Source organism: Melanaphis sacchari, unplaced genomic scaffold, assembly GCF_002803265.2.
Source record: "Melanaphis sacchari strain LSU unplaced genomic scaffold, SCAv2.0 Contig12_pilon_pilon, whole genome shotgun sequence".
Lineage (NCBI taxonomy): Eukaryota > Metazoa > Arthropoda > Insecta > Hemiptera > Aphididae > Melanaphis > Melanaphis sacchari.
In genome coordinates, this window is record NW_020270527.1 from 3,080,991 (window position 1) to 3,104,577 (window position 23,587).

Sequence of the window (23,587 nt, forward strand, 5' to 3'; positions counted from 1 at the left end):
GTGTAGGTATGTGTGTAACATTATATATATATATAGATAGGAATATATAGTGTCGGAAAAACACGACGCACCTCCATCGGATGAGTGACAAACGCGCGTATACGCATATAGATATATACCGTTAGCAGAGGCGCGATTGTGCGGCGTTCTACAAGAGATGGAGCTGGATATGATGATGATGACGAAAAAAAACTCGAACGAAGGTTTTTTGTGTTATACGAACCAAGGATGTGTGTGTGTACGTGCGTGCGAGTTTGTATTGTGTACACTGTACCTACGTGTAGTGGGCTCGCCATTCAGGTTATACGGCCCACGCACTTCGTACAGGTTAGGGCCACAGGAGAAACTCTCGCGCGCGTATATTTAAAACGAATAATAATAAAACCCATGCCTACTATATTTATAATAATAATAATAATAATATTTTATATATACGTATAATATATGTAACGACAAGAGTTGGCCAATATAACTCACATTTATATAGATATATACGCTCATGCAATACGCCCACCGCGAAAAAAATACAACAAAGTTTTTAGACGTATATTATTATATACGTAAGTATATAGGTGTATAATATATATATATTTATATATAATATTGTTGTGCCGTTGTAATTTTTTTTCGCTCTACGTACAATGCACGAGTGTTTCATGTAGGTACGTACCTATTATAATATACATAATATACTTTACCGCCGAACAGTTGAATAGTCGATGATGAATTCGTAATGGTATTGTCGTGTGTATGTGTATGTGTGTGTTTATATATATATAGTTGGTATCTATTATTCTATTATAACATGTATACTATACACACGTTATACATAAAGTGTGCGTATATTTTACGAGTGTGTGTGTATGTCTAAATGTGAGTGAATAGCATCGTGTTGCATTTGGGTGTTTATTTTTTACATTTTGTTCCGTGCTGTAGATACTTGCCGATGGCTTATCGGTCCTTTTAAAAACAACTCTATTAAAAAAAACCTCGTCTTCGACTGTTTTAAAATCGAAACGCGGCGATGAACGGTGCGAGAATAATAATAATAATAATAATAATAATAATAATAATAATTATTATTATTATTATTATTTTTATCATTGTGTAAAGTCTCTCTCCGGATGTGTGTGCGTATATTCAAGTCGTCGTCGTAGAATCTGGGTTTACTGTCTACGTGTGTGTCTCGTAATGGAATTGCTCGGCTCGTGTACGCCATGGTCGCATGGGCATGCATAATAACCCTCACCGGATGCTAAAATGCTCCTATATATACATATTAACGTAACGTGTGGGTGGGTGGGTGTGTGCGCGCGGGCAAGTCAATAATTTGAATACCGTGTGCGGAGGTGGCATTCGTGTGAGGCGACGAAGACAACGGTGTTGATAAAATCGCATGCCGTCGGCCGACTATATAACACATAATACTATAAATACCATATTAAATAGACATAATATATAGTACATAAACAATTAATATATGGGTTAGATACGAACTTATAAGAAGAAGAATTGTAGGAAGTAAACAGTTAGTAAACGCATCAAATATCAAACACACATACATGTAAATGTGTATACACGTATAACTAATGCTGGTATCTAATATAAAATATATATTATGGAATAAATTAGAAGATATAACTTGGGATAGAAATAAAAAAAAAAATGTTCATATGAAGGGAAAGTTCTATAAAGATCTGTGAAGTACTTGATATCGTTATAGAATCGCGTACCATCTGCACAGTGTAATATATATATAAATATAATACATACATTAATACATTATATCATGTATAATATATATTATATATAAATATAATGCATGAGTAGGTATCTACGTGTATATTGTCTGTTCTGTAGAAGTATGTTAACATGATGGCCTACCTGGGCTTCGATAAAATTGAAACAGGAAATGATTTGAATGGGTCATGGATGGTATATAAACTATAGGTACGCCTAAGTCGACGGACAACTAGGTGTGACGATGGTCAACACATAATAAATGCTATTTAGGAATTTGATTTTGTAGAGATTTCGTCTACGAAAATGATTGTAATAATATTAAATGATATGTAAAAATGCGTGTTACCAGTCAGTTACAATGTGTACTATTGTGTGTAGAGAGGGAGGTCCCGGAAAATGTGGGTAGATACTAGATGTGCGCATGTAAAGTAGTATAAATATCTAAATGAATTAATGAAATTATTAAAATACACATGTGTGTAGGTATTTACCAAAGCGGTTGTATTCCAGTATAGAACAATAGAATATGTTATACTATACAATGTGCATGGGCATCAAATATGCATATAATATGCAGCATTATTAAAATGTCGTATTTGAAATTAAACGATACCGAATAAAATATTTGAGACCTCGCCACTTCGGTGTTTGGAATATAATATATACGACAGATCACTGATAATATTATGTATATTATAAAGACTCGTTTTGTTTACTCTACAATTTATGCATTCTCACCAATAACCACGTCAGGACTAAAAGATCTATTTAGTATTAAGTAATAATTATTATAATATGATATTTATTGATTTTTAATTCTCTTTTTTGTAAATTTAAGTGTGTTAGTGTTAAAATTCAGTATTTATAGATTTTTTAAGTGATTATAATTAAGACAAAAAAATAGTTATACGCCAATTTATTCTACTACTATTTTTCTTGCCCATTATTATATTAATATTATTAGGTACCTATACTATGCACCTAATTATATATCATAATATATTAATATGATCAATTACCAATATAATAATAGAGCTGTGAAAATTGTTACGTCTATTAATAATGGTTTCGTACGTGATCTAAACAATATTTACTCATACTGAAAAATCTAGTAATTGAATGCGCATTATTTTACCTTAATGGCTATTTTAATAGGTTGATTCAAACAACAGTTTTGAATAATTCATAACATTATGGTAGGTAATGGTATGATGATACTCTATTAATTATTATAGTTTTTATAAATTACATGCACCTGCATATAAATACTATAAACCATAAAAATATACATATAATTCATAGACTACAGTAAAGAAAAGAATAATGTGTTCTAGTGTTTATGTGTACAATAATCCTGTAATATAAATTAACGAAAATAAATATTAGGGGTTTTAGTTCCCAGAAATTGCATATAGCTTTCCCAAATTATAACTTTATTAGAAAATCTCATCTTGCGAGTCACTTTACTTTAGATTATTCTAGCCTGCCTAAAAATTCACCTAATGCCCCTTATGATTTACATTTTCATAATAGCCGAATAAAGTGCATACTTTTCCTACTATATAAAATATTATTTAACATAAGCTCTTGTTTAGCATAAATATAAAATTTACAAATGATCAGAAATGTATAATATATATATTAACTATCAAGTAATTATTGCTTATTTTTATTATATTATTATGTATAAGTAATAATAGATTTGCTTTTTACATAGGTACTAAAATATTAGCGATTGTAATGATATACATTATTATATCATGATATTATAAATTATATTTAATTTTACATTTTAATTAGATTACATTTAGACTTAAGAAAATAAATTATATACCATAAAATTATTAATACATTTAAATACTTAAATCTTTATATTAAATATTATATCATAATTAAATACCCGTTAGTAATAATGTCACACATACAATACATAGATTTTGAGTCATGCTGCAATCTATGATTTGATTATTAACAAAGGCTCATAATATTAAATTATCTATAAAAACATATGAGACTAAAAAACGCACTCAGTTGCTCTTTCATTTTTGATTCAATTATTGTGAACTTTCAAAATTCATGTTCTTCTAAATTTTAGTGAATTCTATATGTATCATTTTTAAATATTAAAATATTATTTCGATATTTTCTCTTATATTTTATTAACTTCTAAAAAAATCAACTAATTCAAAATTCAAGTAGATAATTCTGGAGTGTGAATTCTAAAAAATGTAAGGTTCTATCTATATTCAACACGTATCACGCTTTGTTTTATAAATATATATTACTCATCCCCGTACCAAGATATATTAATTAATAATATCTAAGTAATGAGTTAAGGACAGCAAATCAGACATATTATATTAATATTTTTTTTATGCAAATATAATAACAATCTCAAATTATAACTATTAATGTCTTATTCTTAGATTAACCGGCCGTTTAGAATTTACCATTATCTTATCCGTTACCGTATTTTAACTCATTACGTAATAATATGTGATATGGGAAAGCCTAAAAACATGGTTGATATTTTGATAATTTATTAATTCTGTGCAAATATAAAGTAGACATAACCACATAACATAATAAAACACTTTTTAAAGTATAAAAACAGGAGGTGAAAACAATCATTAAAATGTTTTAAAAAAATAAATAACGTTAGTCATTATAACAATGATTAATGATAGTGTATTATGTTATTTTTGAAATAATTATGTAATAGAATTTAAATTATGTTTTATTTTTTGTTTCCAATTATTTTTTCTTAATTTATATTACTACAATAATATATTTCATTTATATTTTTATATGATTTATGAAAATAGTACTATCTGTATATAAAACATGGTACAATAATACATTTTTAATATAATAAAAGTTTACAGTTCTATAATTACATAAATAGGAAGTTTCATGGCCGAGACTACTAACTAAAAAAAGTTTTATTAAAAAAAAATTTCTGTCAGTTTCGATGTAATTTCTTTATGGACGAGTTTTTAAGGTTTTGTGTTTAACAAGTGAATTTCTTATGGTAGTGTAGTTTGTTATGGAATCTGTTGTGTAACAATATTGCAGTTTCATCGTTCGTATTTTAAATCAATATGCCTTGTAAGTTGTAATATACAAAAGGGCTCCCGTCTTTATAACTGTTTGTAGGCATAGGAATTGATACTAATATACATAGGTTTTTCTGACAAGATGATTGTATAGGTCCAAATATGTTTTAAAAATTAGAAATTTATTGTAGTAGTATTATAATAAATGCTAATATTATATTTATATAAAATATATTTATTTATAATATATCGTGCGTACTTACATATATTTGGTTCGCGGTGAATTGGTCGCGAACAATTGATCGCCAAACGAACTTTTTTAGTTTTTTAAGTATTTTATTTTAAATTTTCATTATCGAGTTCGTATCATTATATTGTTATAAAGTATTTATTATTGATATTATATACCCACATGGGTATTATTAGTTTATTTCTGTCGTTTCTAATCACGGCGGCATAATCTCAAATTGTTCGTCGAAAGCCAACGTCTTCTCATTGTTAAATTATCAATACCGTGAAGTCACCTAAGTTTATTATTATATAATTGTCAAATTAACTTGTATTAGTGTTAAGGTGATATCAACATGGCCGTGATTAAATTGTTATTATTATTATCCACTATATACATAATCTATTTATTATTTTTTTTTAATTAAAATTAGCATTTAACTGTACGTTATTTAAAAATAAAACAATAAGAATACTTAAATATTCTAAAATAATAAACATAAAATTCGGTAATATACCTAGGATAATAAAATACTTAAAAAAACTAAAAAAAGTTCGTTTGGCGATCAATTATCTTGGCGACCAATTGTATTCGCGATCAATTCGCCCGCGATTAATTCACCGGATACCCATATATTTATATATTATGTTACGATAATATTGAATCATAAACTATAATTAATTTTTAATCAATACATTCTAAAAATATTTTAATTTTGATCTATTTAGATACCATATTATTTTATATATAAAAATGTAACATAAATTATAAAATCCCATGAACGTAATTTAATCTTTCGTAATCGGCCCAATAAGGTATACGTAGGTAGGTAAGTATTAAACTATTCGAGTAATATTCAATAATTTAATTCTGAAGTGTGTATAAAATATAAGTAGGTTTCAACTAATATAATAACATTCTTGTCTAATGGTTTTTAATCAACGTTTATGAAATACCGAAGGATTCATAAAATTAAAAAATTTATGTATACATATATAATTATGTTCGTACTTATAACAGAATAAAAATTATACTGTTAAAATATTATAAAAATTAGTGTTTTGTGCTCATCGTTAAGATATAATCAATACAAGAAATACAACATTCTATTATTATAATATACAATACAATATGTATTATGCGTATTACGCATTTATGTACAACCTGTTGCTTCAAAATGTTTAATAGATACAATGAAATCCTTCAAACCCGTATGAAAAATAATGACGTGCAATGCACCACAATGTCGCGGTGTCGCGATATTATAATACTATTGTTACTTTAAGTCAAAATTATACACATGGCACATAACAGATACGTCCTCCGGGCTTCGATATCCGACAGTATAATACGCCCGTTTTCGATTCTGTACATTTATATAAATTATAATAATATATATTTTAACTGCTGTAATATGTGTAACTAGATCCAGCCCGCGCATTTATAACCAAAAAACGAAACAATTAGGTGTAGGTGCGGACGGCGCGGCGGTCGTGTGGCAGTCGTCGTCGAACTATATTAAAATTAAATCAGCCACCCACGACAAACCACGTGCGTATCCTGCAGATAAAAAATGTATTATTAAAACGAACTCGGTGGGCTCTCGTCATCAGATATTATAATATACACTATATATAATACATATACACGTGAAAATATCGTCGATTGCCACGACGCTTGTGCACTAATTCCCCTCAGGGTCCCTGTGGACTGCGCATTTGTATCATTATTATTACGTCCGAATAGTGTATACTAGGTATGTACGTATATAAACGATTTGGCGCGTGGGAAGGTGTTATTTTATATATATACTATATTATATTAATATAATTTATTCGTATTTTTTTTTTTATTAATACAAACTACTATAGATATATAATATACACACATTATCGGGAAACCGAGTAGCTGAAATATCCGAAATGCATTTATGGCGCATACGATCTCGTAGAAACGGGTCACGATCGTCGTCATCGTCGCCTTGCTGTCGTTTTATATAGAAAATAATACATGATACATATTATTTATAGGCTTATATTATGTAATATTTCCCTACCGACAGCTATAGAAACATTCAAATTTAGTATATTATAATAGTTATAATCGATTTCTGAGATGGCGAGCGGACGATGGTGTCTTGCGAGTTGGTGACTTACACAAATGACTATCTAAATCACGTGCGAATAATAATAATGTATCATACATGTATAAACAAGTACGTATAATTATATGTATACTATTTATCAATTCCTATTATTTGATGAGTATTCCCGATATTTATTTCGTTTCTGTATATTAAATACAACACAATATTTATATTGAAATCGACTATTAAAAATTGCATTTTGTATTTAATTTTGTTGAGTGTTTTTACTACTAAGTACTCAGTACTGAATACTATAATAATATAACCTTTAAATATGTAATCTCTACTTTCAAGTAGCCCATAGCCTGTAGTCTGTAATTATCGTCTTCACTTTTTGATCAATTAGCTGACTTTGCTGAATGACATACGAATATAAATGACTAAAAGCCATGATAAAGTTTAAAATAATTAACGTTTTAATGATCACTATAGGTACTTTGTTTTCATTGATCTGAAAAATCTGAAATCTGAATTCTAACTTTGGGTAGGGTCAGTTTCACATCATATCACTTTTAAGAACATGGAATTCAATAAAATCATAAATAGTTAATATATTTAGAACGGATAAAAAAAGCGATATAATCGTTGTAATTTGTAGTCACAATGATAATCTGCCTCAGTAGGCCACCATTCCGATAATAGATGACGAGCATCACTTGCATTTATTGCATTTTAATATTGACGGGCCCTATCCATTCCATTATTAAATATATGAATAAAATAGTATGCCTAGTAGTTATTGTCTATAACTTATTATACAAGCATTATAAGCTCTCGGTATGTTTGTATAAATATTATTTCGACTGTCGACCGCTGCGATGCCATTGTTTTTGCTCGTATATAAAAAGGATCCGCGATGTCACGCGAGAGTTGCGGCGGCGATGGCGACTGTGACGGCGACGGACGGACCACGGACGTGCGTCCCCGCAGACCACAGTTCCGCACTACGCGCTGGATAGCCTACTCAGCCGAGTGATCGACATACGCTTGTCGAAGCCATGCTTCGTCCGCCGAGAAATCAAAACCGGTCCTCCTCAGTCCTCAGTCTTCACTGTCGCCGCGCACATGGGTATACAATTTAATAATAATAATATGTGCTCCATTGTATTGTAATTCTATTCCTCATGTATACGGGTTTTTACAAGACTTGCATGCACCTATAATGGATATATACGTAGTTTCTCGTCGAAGTCGTTCCCGCACACAGTAAGGACCTCCTTAAGGCTTAAAGGCTGCCGTGATATTATGCGCGTACATATGTGTATATATATATATATATATATATAGATAGATAGATACTATTGCGAACCGGTCGTATAATAATATAATATATTATTATATTGTACGCATCGTCGGTTACATGGACGATGGCAATGCGCTGGACCAAAAAGGAGGGGAAAAAATGGTCCGCTATCAATTATTTATACGACGTATAGGTAGCAACAGCATTACGTATACTCGGTAAAACAAACGAGATTAATTGATTTCGGTCGGGTGGAAAAAAAATCGAAATTCCACGACAACTACTGTTCCGATGGTATGTACAATATCTATATGTAATATGTATATATACATATTATATGATATCATTGCGCTCGCACATATAGATAATAATAATATTAAGAATTCAAGTATCGTACGCCGTCATCATTGCCACGCTCTCCCGCCTGTCGACTGGTCCGGTGTAGTAGGTACACTATTTTTATTTATTTATTTATTAATTTATTTTTTTTTTTTTTTACTCTTCTTTCTCCGAGTCCGCCGATGATACAGACCTCGTCTACCCGTCTACGATACACGCACCACGACATCGTATAAATAATATAATATGGATAATTTAAAATATATTTAATACATATATGTAGTCGAGACGAGTATGAATGCAGAGAAAAAAAAGCTCTATATTCGATATTGTAAACGGAGACCATATATATTATTATTAGGTATATACCCACTTATCGATTGCCACTCGCAGTAGCTGCGGTATTTCTCATAAACGCGTGAAATGAATGATCATTGATCATCATAACTATATACATCTAACCACGATCCTCATCAACAGACCACCGGCGTGTGTGTTACATGGTGATGGTGTGCAGATTTATATAATAACGTGTAATGTACTAATGTGTACCTATAATAATATTATGACGATGTCGAGCTCGCTGTGGGATTTTTAAGTATTGACTTTTACCTATTTAGAAGTTAAAACTGTAGACGAGAAAAAAAAATAATAATATAGGTACTAGATTTTATTGCATTGTTGTATTCATCGTCGCGCGTGCAATATTTATCGTTTCGCGTTTAGTTTTTATACATACTATTTTATTAGTTATAACATGTTATTATCCTGATGAAGTATTTTGAAAGCGAGTTTTTGTCAAAGGTAAAACGGACGATTTATAGGTATTATAGTAAGTAGATTTATGTGTGTTTATCTTCAACTGGGATGAATTTTTTTTCTTGATTTTTTTTCAGTCCACAATTTATTAATCAAGTGCTGTTTTATACTTATATCAGTATAAAATATAGATACCAACCCAAAGTAGTATAATAATAGATTTAAAGAGATTTTTGTAAACTAAATAATTATCATAATGATGTGGTAAATATTATGATTCATAAAATTATAATAATTATATGCTTATAGCCTATACCTTACAGTATACAGTGAAATAATATTACGTATATGACGACTATAAATAATAACTATATTATAATGGAAACTGTGATCAGCTGTTGAGTGTCGACCGACTGTATTTTGGAGACTGACTGCAGTGATTTGCGAGTGTCTTTGAGGCTTTGGGGATTGCATGCTCGTATATGTATATAATTTATATTATCATCATATGCAACAAAAGACGATGATATCTGATGCGAATTTATGGTCAAATAATAATGGATAATGTATTAATGTGAAAGTTTTCAGTACATATAAAAATTGCCAATATGATGTACTTACTATAGAGGAGACGGGTTAATAAAAAAAATTGATTATTGACATAATTTACAAGTCTTAATCGGGTACGCAAAAATTATAGTTATATTTGGCAATGTTTCGTTTTCTCCGCATTTCTATATTATATATAGCCATAATATATTATATTCATATAAGTACCGAAGATATTTTCTTTATTTATAAATTTAGTATTTTTATACCTACAATCTACATTTTAAAATATACTTATCATACTATAGGCACCTATTTACATAGGTACAAGGTACCTTTACTGTATACATTGAACCTACTGGCCAGAGTACTTACTATATCATTAAAAAATTATGGTTAAACAAAAAAAATCAAAATTATACTAAACGTATAAAAAGGAATAAACACTTAATTTTACTAGGTATGTCTATAAATAACATGACATTCTTCAATAGAATAATTCTGCTGATTATGTAGAATCATTATAAAAATTCGAAGGATTAAAGCCACTTTATTTATATAGTCTTGTACTTACTATATTACTTAATTCTTCGGCATATATAAACGAATTCTATTGTATAAATAACTTTACTTCTGACTAACACCTGCATTTTTTGATAAAAATGTAGAATGTAGTATCTATACTATAATATCTATACAATAATTGTAGTATGTAGTGCTTAGTATTACTATTAGTAGTATTTCTAAAAGTTGTAAAATTGATTAGTTGTTGAATCGATATGGATTATTGATGGTGCGCGTATAATAGTCTTAATTTTTTTTTTTTTTAATTTAGTCTTAGTATTTATTGTAGCAAAACCGTTGCAGTCATGCTCAAAGTTCGTTCTGCGTTGAAATAATTTTATACTCCTAATACGTATTAATTTTTTTTAACTGAATATCCGGTAAAAGTTGTATTAATGTATTATAGTGGTTTGAACTTGGTGTAATGGTATAAAACGTATTGACGTTGTTCTTATTTGTAATTCGTATTAGGTCGTCAATATGATACAACAAATTCACATTTAAAATGGAAAATGTTATTCTAATTCAGCCGTTGTCCCGCTAAAAAAAAAAAAAAATAGAAAACCAAAATGTATTGATATATTATTATTTATTTTGTTGCACAGTGCACACAGCTATAGCTATGGTTATATAACTGTAGTTTATGACTGTATAATATAATATATGTATCAGAAAATATGATGAGATCGTAACAGCCTATATTTTTGATATATTGAAAGGTGGTTATAAAAAAGTGCCCAATTTAAATAAAAATCTCATAAAAAATAATTGAAAATGAAGAGTTTCCATCATATTTAATTTATAAGTCGCGAACACTCGGCTGTTACAGTGTTACTTGTTATTGCCGCGTAGATTGTATTACAGACTTATATTATTTTGTAGAAACTCCACGTTGTAGGTATATAAATATTCTTTATATATAGTATTATGCACTATATACTATATATTTTTATACAAACATGTTATAACAATTAATACAATATTCATAGATAAAACTGATTTTCATTTCTAGTATGTAGCCGCATGCTGGTAATGTTGATAAATTTTTAATAGCTATACTTTTATCACATGACCCGAGATGGATTGTAATCAAATATTATATGTTAACTTGAGCTTAACAATCTAGCTATATATAGGTAAATATTAAAGTTACCGATATAAAAAGCCTATTGTTGAGACGATGATATGATGCGTATATATCATTTCAAGTTTCGTATTATTGTTGTATTTTTCTCGGTATTATGCGTTAAAAAGCGTTCAAGTAATTAAACAATAAAATAATATATTACGATATTAAGAGTTGAAAATTTTACCTATTAAAAAAATAAAGATAAAGATTTAAAATTTTTTTTTTTGTATTTAATACGTTCTTTAATCCATTATTCAGATATTGTAATAATACACATAGACATATATATTTAAATCCTAAAAACCTATCAATTCAACAACCAAGAAGATAAATCTGAAATACAAGTTCTACAAAAGGTTAGATAACACATGTATTCAATACGTACCTTAATTTGCTTTATAAAAGTATATATATATATGTATATAAAGAAAAGCTCTTGTACTCATTTCTGTACTAAAACATAGTATTAAGTAATTATATTTAATTCAATGTATTAATTATTTATTTAACCTACTTAAGTAATGAGTTAAGAACATAACATTAAACATAATATTTTAATATGTTTTTATATAAACATAATAATAATTTCCAATTACAATTATTAACATCCTATTCTTGAATTAACTGATTCACCGTTACCCTATCTACAACCATATTTTTAATGAATTACAATATGATCTATTGGTTATGTAAAATTGCTGTGAATTATAAAATTATCAAGTTGTCGAATTAGAAAACAATATCATAACGAAGTAGTCATTAATCAATTATCCTTTACAATTTCACCGATAATGCAAATGGTTTAATGGGTGTATTCGTATATTATAATGAATTAAAAATAAAGTAGAAGAATATAATAAAAATAAGTGGTGAGTTAATTTAAAAATAAGATATAAAAACTTGTAATTTGAGGTTGTTGTTATATTTGCATGAGAGGCAAGAGCACATCATCACATTATATTTGAATTGTTATATTCAACTCATTACTTAAATATTATTATTTTATGTGATAATTTTTGCACGGGGATGAGTACGAGAGTTTTTCCTCTCATATATAAATATTCTACTTTAATTAAATGTGGTACGTATTACTGTATTAGATACAGATATTACCTTATACCTTTTGTTGAATTTGGACACTGGAGTTATTATTTTCTTGGATGTTGAACTGGTTGATATTTTTAAGGAATTAATAAAATAAAATAAAATCTACAGTAATAATGTTTTAATGTTATAAAAGATATATTAATTTAAACTTAGTAAGTATACAATAATAGGATGTGAACAGAGCAAGCAACTTAGTACGTTTTTGTGTGTTGTGTGGGTTTTTATAGATGTTTTATATGTGACATTATGATTATTGGATGTATTGTAATGATTTTAACTCTTTTAATTATTCTATAGTATTCAATTTATTGTCTTAATCCTAAAGGTTATCTGTAGTTCTTAAATCAATTAATTTAAATGTAAATTATAATAATTTATTATGAGGTATATAATTTGATTTCTTATTTTTAGTTTAAATTTCGTCTAATAAATATGTACAATTAAATATAATTTTAATGATATATTATAATATATATCATTACAATATTTATGTTCATTTTAATATCGCTATACTTATTCAAATTCGTGGCCGTCGTTCGCAGTACATAGTATTATTTTATAAATTATAATAATATATTATAATGACGCTATCAACTCCTCAACTCAACATTTGTCAATCCTCCGTCATTCATGTCACACGTGTATATATGTATATAATAATAATAATTATTATTATAATAACAGTTTAACTACATGTTTACGTAAATACATTCGAAATCATTCATATCGTACCTATCTTAAAGTCGACTCAACTTGAATATAATTACGGTTTGTAGCGATTTATCATCTCATAATAATATTATATATACATATATAGATAGATTATGTAGGTCTGGTTCAGTACGCCCCACCAACTGTAGCATCAGTAACGGTGGTCGAGGCATTCGTGCAGCATCTGTCCGAGTAACTCAGACGAATATATAGTTCAAAAGTATGACAAAAAAAATTTTAAGTATATATTATTATGTGTTGTATCTATTCTGTACCTATGTGCGAGTGTACAATCGTAATGTGTGTGTTTAAATTGACTTGTACTATTTTTTTTCGTTTTATTATTTTTTGCTGTACACAAGATTATCCCTCGAACGTATACCGCACTGTATATAATATATGTAAAAACCTACCTTATATAATAATATTATTACGTTTACGGGAATAATTCTTCTCGTGACCGGTCCGTGTTTGAGCATAATGTGTGTACATAATAATATAGCATATTATAATAATATAATAATCATCAAGAAAAGACACACCTGCGTTTTATGTTAATTTCCGTTCGCCTACACCTTGCTTCGTAGTAGCCAGGCGAACGAGCGCCACAGATGAGGCTTGTATTGTCGTATGGGTATATTATAATGGCCAGTATGTATATTTCCATATAGATTTATACTAACACATATATATTATTATACTTGAGGCGCGCGCGAAAAAATAAAACATAATCGTAGCTGAACGGATCCTCGTACGGGACATTCTGCCGCAGTTTAATATATTGATATGTATAATGTAAAATGTGTGCAGCAGTTTCCAAAGACCACAAAAATAAATGTTTATAAATTATACGTATTATTATATAGGTAAGTCGTAAGTACATTTAATTTAACTACGTATGCATTATTAAAAACCGATTTCCCGACGTTTTTATTTGTTTTTCTCTCTGCCTCCACCACCACAAAGTTCAATCGAACTAATCATGTGAACATTACTTTACATATATATTTATATAATATGATAATTTATAAGTGATTTAGAGACGTTGAATTATCATTATATTATTGTTATTATTATGTCGTAGACGTTTAGTTTTGTAAATACATATTCAATAACAAAATAGGTATCTCTTTTTTGCCACCTAACGACAAAATTATATAACTGTAGGAACTTGATAATCATTTAATGTTATTGGTTTTTTGAATAATAAATTAACCAGTACTCGTCGTCAATTAAATAAATAAACTATTATAATTTTCATTTGTGTAGGTAGATTAATTAAAAAATAAAAAGTATTTTCTATATAAACACCTAATTAGTATAAATATTATGATTAAAAAAAAAAGTTATTATAAAAAGTTATAATTTTCACAGAGAAATTATTAAAATATCCATAAAAATAAATATATTCTGTACACGTAATCTTAAAGTCTTTCTTTATTATAAATTATAATATATTCAATACAAGTTTTCAATAATTTAAATAGGTGAGTGTTATAAAAATTGTATATACATAATATTATGCATCGTATACTAAATACTATACTACTTAGGTACCTATATATTCCTTGTTAAGATAAATACATGACTTTTTTTTTGTGCACAAAATTGTAGTTATTAATTATGTTGTCTTTAAAATTACTCATATTCATTATAATATATAATTAAATGCGTGTTGTCGTTGACGTTTAAATAATAATTTATTAGTGAATCGTTGTTCAATGAAAAACAGAAAATATTCCACATCATCATTAACTAGACTATGTTCATTATTAGTGAATTTTTTTTATTTATCTCATTGTTTTTTATATTTATACGTTATATTATAATATGGTTTTTTAATAACGAACACTTATTCTTATAATGGGTTCTCATCATTAGCTTAAAGACGAAAATAATGTAAACACTCGAGAACAACTGTAAAACAATTTTATTTTAACGATTGTCATTTTGGGTACCTTCATTCGGTAGTTTAATATGATGTATTTGACTATACATATTAATTATTAGTTATTACTATGATTACATTTTAAGATTATTTTTGTGTTCGAAATATTTTATGAATTTTTCGTCGATGTGTCGATTGATTGACAAGTTTTCATAAAAAATGTCTTTTATCTTTCATAACTACAATAATATAATTATTATTTAATACTTCGCACTTTTACTACATTATTTATTGATCATTTATTACTAATTATATTATACTCGTTGTCGTCAACGCAACGCGATGAACGGGTATTATATTATAATTGAGTTTATCTCTTTTTTGCTAGCCAAAATGTAATATTAATATTTCTAAAATATCTATGGTTACAACTTACAATATACATAATATTATGTTGTACCATATAGTTAATGAGCAATGAGCTTATAATGTACTCTAAAGAGTAGACTTTTACAATTTATATTACTCGTTAGTCGTTAGACGTAAGTAAACCGATTAGTCTATAAAGACCACGGATACGTACATATAAATACATAATATAATATACGATTATTATTATAGTCGTACACAGAATTTACGTTTACGTGCCGTAAGACCGTTTATCCGACTTAGGCCTAAACGGATGTACGATTGTGTGTACATACGGTTTCGAAATGCGATTTCATTCCAATCACGCGTGTCACAGGAAATACAATACATATATAGAATATATATAAATGCATTTTTTTTTTTGAGTCCTTATATAGGATCTTACTGAAAAAATGTCTGACTACGTCCGTTTATCGGATTTCTTAGTATATTATATCAAACAATTATGTATGATGTGTGTGAAATGTAGAAATTCGATATTCGTTTGTTAAATATTTGTATGTTTGTGTGTATGTGTGCTCGTTACGCATTCTAGTGTATGAATTGTTTTGTTATTATTATTTTTAATTTTTATATAAAAAAAACCTGACGACTGTAAGTTATTGGCCACATCCTTGTGAAGTTTTTGTCATTTAATAAATATTAAATATAATATATTTAATATTTTAAATTTTTAAATTTTTTTTTATATTTTAATATATTCTAATATATTATATTATACTCGTATAGTTACTGTAATTACTTATCTATAATTGTGTTTTTTATTTCTTCAGACTAACATCGGTTGGTTGTTATATTATGTTCAATGTTGCCGTCGTTGTTTAACGGGTTTATAATTTTATGGTTTCGAAAGACTTCAAGCAAAAAACAATATATAAGTACAATAAGAGAGCGCATATTCGATAGAGCACGTGGGAAGATTTTCCGCGTAATAAACTTAAACGTATATAGTATTATATACATTAAACATATTTTCACAAGTTGAGCTATAAAATTATGGTTTGCTTAGGCACACCCTAATAGTTTTAAAAGTATATACGAATATATTATTCTACATTTTTATTGATAAATAGTGGTAAAATGTTATTTCAACAACCGTTTATTGATAAATTGGAAGATTTAAGTTTGTAGTGTACTCTAATATGTATTATACTAGTATATAAGCTAAACAATTTTTTCTACAATTCTGATCTGTAAGTATATTTTGTAATAAATAAAAAATAGTTTATCAACGTGGGTACGATTTCTTTGGTAATTTATGGTACTTTTGAGTCTCGTTTACATAGATTTAAATGCCAAGTGGTATTTGGGTGATTTTAATTTTGCCGTGTGAAAATTGAAAGTAAAATATAAATATGATGTCATATTATTTTTATTAATTTTAATTAAATGATATTGTATGCTATGTGTTGTGTAGCCTACTGCAATAAATTATTTGAACTGAATGTAGGTACTCAATTTTCAGTGAATGCTGTTTCGATATCATCACGTGGGATTTGGATACCTGACATTTATTCCGTTGTATTTAAAAAAATATTATTTGTAAGTGACTCAATAATGTAAAATTCATCCGTTCTGAAGAAATAAAATAAATATTTGTGCATTCAAATTAGTCATTATACGCGTGAATAGTTTTAATTGTTCATTAGTTACAAACGGAAATGAAAACTAAATTGATAAAATCATTATATTAAATATAAACGTATTATTTTGAAGTTGTTGGTGTTAAAAATTTTTTTATTAAAAAAAAACCATTTAAAAGCCGGAATATTTTTGATTTAAATGTGCGTTTTGTCGACAAACATCCGGCGCTGGTATACAATGGTCGGCAGTCGACGCGTATTATGATAATGCGTGTTGTACTCATATAGACACATAAATTATTATTATTAAAACATATTTTAGTATAGGTACCTACTTTGCGTGTGCGTACGTATATCATATAGCTCTCGGTGAAAAATTGCGTTACCACGTTATAATTTCTAAAGTATAATTTATAATATTATTGTTAATAAACTTACTGCTGCAGTAGTTTTCTGGGGCAAATTGAAAAGGAAGATTTATGTTGGACTGAGGATCATTGATTGTAAACATTGTACCTACGTTCACTGATGGAATTATATTATATACAGGTACTTATACTTACATGTATACTTATTATATATATATAACAAACATATGCGTGTGTGTAAAATTATTGCAAGAGACGCGTATACGAGACTCTCTTCTAACTAGGTAACTCGAAGACGTTGTACACGACCATAAATAATAATGTACATACTCACACAAACATACCGACGATTGAGCAGAGTCGTCCAATATGGCTATAACGACTCGTTCTTGTATGTACACACTGCAGGTACTTATAAACCGTCGTCTGACGAACTTATAGCTGCAAGTTCATGTCTGTGAATACGTAATTAGGGTATACTTCATATTATTATTATATATACAACCGATACTGACGTCAGCTGTCGATGTTTTATAAGCGCCCGTCCTTCAGGGGTATTTTTTTGAATTTATTATTATTATTATTTTTTTTTTTTTGATTGTCGAAAAAACGCGCAGTCATTATATTTTTTAGATGCATTACGATCCATATATGTATTTGTAGTCTCTTAAGATATATCGATTTTAAGCATTTATTGTCGATATAAATGATTCAATAATTTAAAAAAAAAAATATTTGCGTTATAATATATTTACACATGTTAAGTTGGTTTACAATTATTACGCGCAAATGATATTGCATATACATCACCTATAGTACCTTATCCATGTAATAAATTCTAATTGAAACTTAAAAACAATATTATTTTAAGTATTTGAGAATCATTTAGGTACCATTGCTTATTATTTAATGTATAATATATTATAAATATATATTGTATATTTGTATGTGTATAGTCGTATAGAATATCACTCGTGTATTGGTTGAAGGGGCTTGTTGAGTTATTGGGGGCTTTATATGACTCCCAATATTTGCGCCACTTTTTGTCGAATTATAAACCTATGTTAGAAATAATAATATATTATATTTTGCGATGCTGAGCTAATTAATTACATAAATAGTATCTATATTCTATAATATAAAATGTATAAATATACACTGTCTACACTATTTAGAGATATAGGTCAGTTTTGTAGAAAATGCTTTTAAAATTATATTTAAATACATTCATAAAGAAAGTATTTAGAATATATTTCAAATATTTTCCATAAATACTTATTTTCATTTTACTTTAATTGTAGTGTAACGCAATTACTTACAAATAACATATTTAACAAGTTGCATTGCTCATTAGAATTGTATATTACCTAGGTACTTCATTTTATACTGAAAAATGGAAATAAATAAAAATGTATTATATTTTAGCTCTGAAATACTTTAATATTAATTAAACAATAAACAGTGGTTAATGAAATATTAAATTAATGAATGTTTAATAATTTGATTTCAATTACAAATTAAATATCATGATAATATTTTGTAAATGGTATATAACATAAATACGCATATGTTATGCGATTTTTATGGTTTTTATCAATATAGGCAATATATATAAGTTAATTTATAAGTTCTGCTTCGCTTAATCGTTTATGGTTCAAAGTAACCATTTGCTAATTGTAATGGATTAATGGCCAATGGGTTGTTTACCGAATAATAGTAAACATTCTAAATCTGAAATGGTTCATTGATATATTCACATGTTTTTAATAGTTTCTTTCTCTATACCTGTATATATATATATATTTTATACGCACACAACATACCTATATGTAAGGCTTCAGGTATACTCAAATTGACTCTCGATTTCAAAAAATATTCACATGAATTGTCTTCTATTTGAAGTAATTGGATTTTTGTACTCGGTTATAACTCAACGATTTATATGATTTAAAAACTATGTTTAGATAAATATCATTTATTTAAAAATTTAAAAATTAACATGACTGAAATGTCAATTTTTTCCAAAAACAATGAATTATAAGGATAGTTTAAGTGGAATCATGTCTATATATTATAACCATTCTAGGTAGAAAATGTATGTAGCTCGCTATAGCTTATGTTTGTCATTGTATGAACTATTATAATTATAAATTTTGAACAGTTTTAAATAATTATAGTAATTATATTAATTCTAATATAATTATTATAACGTAAACGAAAATAAAATAAGTAAAATTCAATTCTATTTAAAAAAATAAAAATAATTTTATCATCGAGGTTATTGTATTTTATAATAACGTAATTTATTATGTTATGCATCAATTGCTAGTATCATCATCTCATATAGGTACCTCAACGCGAAATTTAGGACGTAATATCGGTCTTGTAACGAAAAATAAGTGAGAAAATAATATTAACATCGTATCCAGACCGAAAACATATTATTTTTTCGAAACAGTAATAATGTAATAATGATTTTCCACTCTTGTTTAACACTTGGTGACGTTGATTTTGTGTAGGAAGAATGTCGTGTGTGGCAGCTGTGGCGGTCGTATTCGTGGTACTCCAAATCACCGGCGGCCAGCTGCATCAGTCGCCGAACGAAGATCCGCTGCAACGGCATGAAGATGTTGTTCAGCGACAAGTGAATGGCGGTGGAGATGGTGAATGGAAGTGCCCGGAAGTGCGGAACGTGTCGTGCGCTTGCGATCTACCACACACGTTACGTTGCACCGGCGGCAAGTCGACGTTCGAGACAGTGGCCAAGGCGCTCAGACATCTGTCCGGTACGTCGTCAATATCACTTCTGGACTGCACCGTGCAGAACGTGGGCTCGCTGCCGGCCAGGATGCTCGATGGTGTCTCGCTACACGGGTTAGTCGTGTCCTCCGGCGAGATAAAGTCCGTATCGGACGCCGCGTTCGACGGGCTCAAGTCTCCGCTCCAAGCACTTGGCCTGCCCAACAACCAGCTCGAACGGGTTCCCAGCTCGGCGTTGGCCATGCTCAGCGGTCTCGAACGGCTCGACCTGTCCCACAACCGTTTGCACACCGTTCACAACAATTCGTTCAAGGTATTATTCGAGTCTTTTATGTATGTACACTGTACACTAACACTCTTAGAAAACTTCAAGTTTTGTGCTTTTGTATACAGTCTTAGTAGTCTTACTACAGTTGTTTCATTGAGTAGATCGTGTATAAATATATAATGTACTAGCTGATCCTGCACAGGATTATCTGTGATAAAATAAATGTCCTCATGGATTTGTCCCTTCTTGAATTTCGTTAAATGTTAAATTAATAGATTTCCAACACACAGTTATTTATATATTTTTTTGACCAATTATTACAAAATACAGATCTAAAATTATATCCAATCATAATAACTATTTTATTTTCTGTAATAAATAGACAATGGCAACAATACATAAATTAAAAAAAGTATAGTTGATGTGAGCCAACAAATCCGTGTGTAAGATCCTCTAAAAATTAAAAATTAAAAAAAATTGGTTTTGAGGTGCAAATCCTCGGGTATAGTATTACTTATACGTACCAAATTTTAGAACCATGAGTACATTAGACTCGACTGATTCACTTATTATACGCACGCACAAAAACATTGCATTTTATTAATAAAGAAGTATAACTTTAATTTGTGTATCCTGAAATTAATGTAAATATTTAAAAAAATCCTACTATTTTAAAATTTTAAACAATTTTTTCCATCTTGAAAAACATAATTTTGTATTTTTTAACCAAACACACACAAATATAATTGCAATATATACATACTAACTCTATCATCGGTCTTATAGTTTACTTACCAAAATAAATTGTGTCGAGTTCCATAATCTCACCAAAAACTTTTTTTCCTGATTTGATTGAGTTGTTTTGTTTACTACAAATGGTATTTAATATAATATATACTACATAGTATATATCTACACTATACACGGATATTGCGTAGACTTAGTCACACGGTGTACAAAAACCGTAACGGAAGTCGAAAATACTTGCGTCCTACACATATAGGTTTTGATTTACCATATGGTGAACGCTAGGTATTGAAGCATGCAGGTAATAGGTGTTTTATCTGGGTAAATAATATGTCCCCGATAGTGTAATGTTGCTGTTTTCCTTCGTATTTTAAAACTATTGAGTTTAGACATCTAGACGACATCTGTGGTTATATATTTTAAAATTAATACCTTATTCGACATAGACTATTGTATGGGGATAAGACTATAGTATTATATATTTATACAATGATTTTAATATTAGGTAATATTATATGTAATAATAATTTATTTATTATTATATTTTTTTAAACATGTGAAACTTTTCACTACAACTTTTACAATGAATACACATTTCTTTAAATCATAAATTACTAAAAATTATTTTACGTCGTCATTATTTAATTAATTGGTGATCATTTTTTTAAAATTAAGAATGGCCAGATTTGAGAAAAAGTATTGCAGCATACTCTTAATTAGCCGATTTTTTTGTCTGATTGCAGAGAAAAACATATACTGTATAATATGTTTGCTTTTTTCGGTAAAAGCGTGTGTTTTTAATAAGTTGTACCAATTGATAGAAAGTGATGCGAGAATAAATTGATTTAATGTTGTGGTGAATTAAAATGTGTTTATACAGTAGTTTAAGTACCTAATTTACGGTTTATTAAGTATTATGTTAAAAAATGACGTACTTTATTATGTAAATAAAAAAAACAACGGGATTTAGCTTAAATTATAAACTTAGCTACTTATATCTACTTACTATTTATATTTTTAGTATATTAAATGTTGTTTTTCATTGCAGGGATCTCCGAATCTGACGTTTTTAGATTTGAGCAATAATTCTATTCATTTCATCAGTCCAGACGCATTTGTTAATTTACCGTTTTTGAAAGTGCTTCGACTCCAAAACAATCTACTTACATCAGCTTCAACTTCCCATCTTCAAGGGCTCCGATCGTTGGTCGAATTAGACCTCAGTTCTAATCTGCTAGCCGGTCAATTGGGCCCCAGCACATTACCTAGGTTGCCAAACTTACAGGTCATATCGCTGGCACATAATCAGCTCAACAGCGTTAGACGTGGATCATTTGCTGGACTCGAGGGCATCGTGTCTCTGACGCTTAATCACAACCAGATCGACGTACTCGAGGATCACGGTTTCAGAGCGGTGCCTACACTGTCCCATTTGGACTTGGCCAACAACCGCATCGTGGCAGTGTCTAGTGCTTCACTCGCCCATCTGACCAAACTTAAAACGCTTGACTTGTCACACAACTTCCTGAGGAGTTTGACGTCTGATCTCATCGTACCACTAAAGAGCATCCAAGTTATAAAGCTAGACGATAACGACATATCAATCGTGGCTGAAGGCGCACTGAACACCGGCAACCACATAACGAGCATCTCTTTATCAGGTAGGTTCGCAATTAATTATAGCCACGAGAGCATATTTTATTACATAACATTTAGTACTAATTTATCATTTATTGAGGTATATATATATATATATATATATATATATATATATATATATATTCATTGTTGACGAATAACGTCGTGACCGTCGTTTTTATTTCGGTAAATAGAAGGAAAGCAAATACTAATCAATTGATTAATAGTTATTCTCTGGTGAATTGGCGGTACTAGAATTTTCGAGTTTATCCCATGGGTAGGTACCTATTATTTATCAAACTGTATTCACGGTTTAAAGAAATCCAATTAG

General features: G+C 28.7%; 1 protein-coding gene across 3 annotated transcripts in view; it reads left to right on the plus strand.

Annotated features, from left to right (window-relative positions):
* The window catches only part of LOC112591119, a 30,785-nt gene that overhangs the window by 2,826 nt on the left and 4,372 nt on the right, over window positions 1–23,587 (plus strand). For 2 of the 3 annotated variants that reach the window (XM_025334804.1, XM_025334803.1), the window contains exons 2-3: window positions 20,363–20,916; window positions 22,667–23,279. In XM_025334804.1, coding sequence (XP_025190589.1) covers window positions 20,368–20,916; window positions 22,667–23,279 — 1,162 coding nt within the window. In that variant the 5' untranslated portion in view covers window positions 20,363–20,367. Of the gene's footprint in view, window positions 1–13,821; window positions 14,227–20,362; window positions 20,917–22,666; window positions 23,280–23,587 lie in introns of those variants that run through there. The other variant, XM_025334802.1, reaches the window with a different exon arrangement.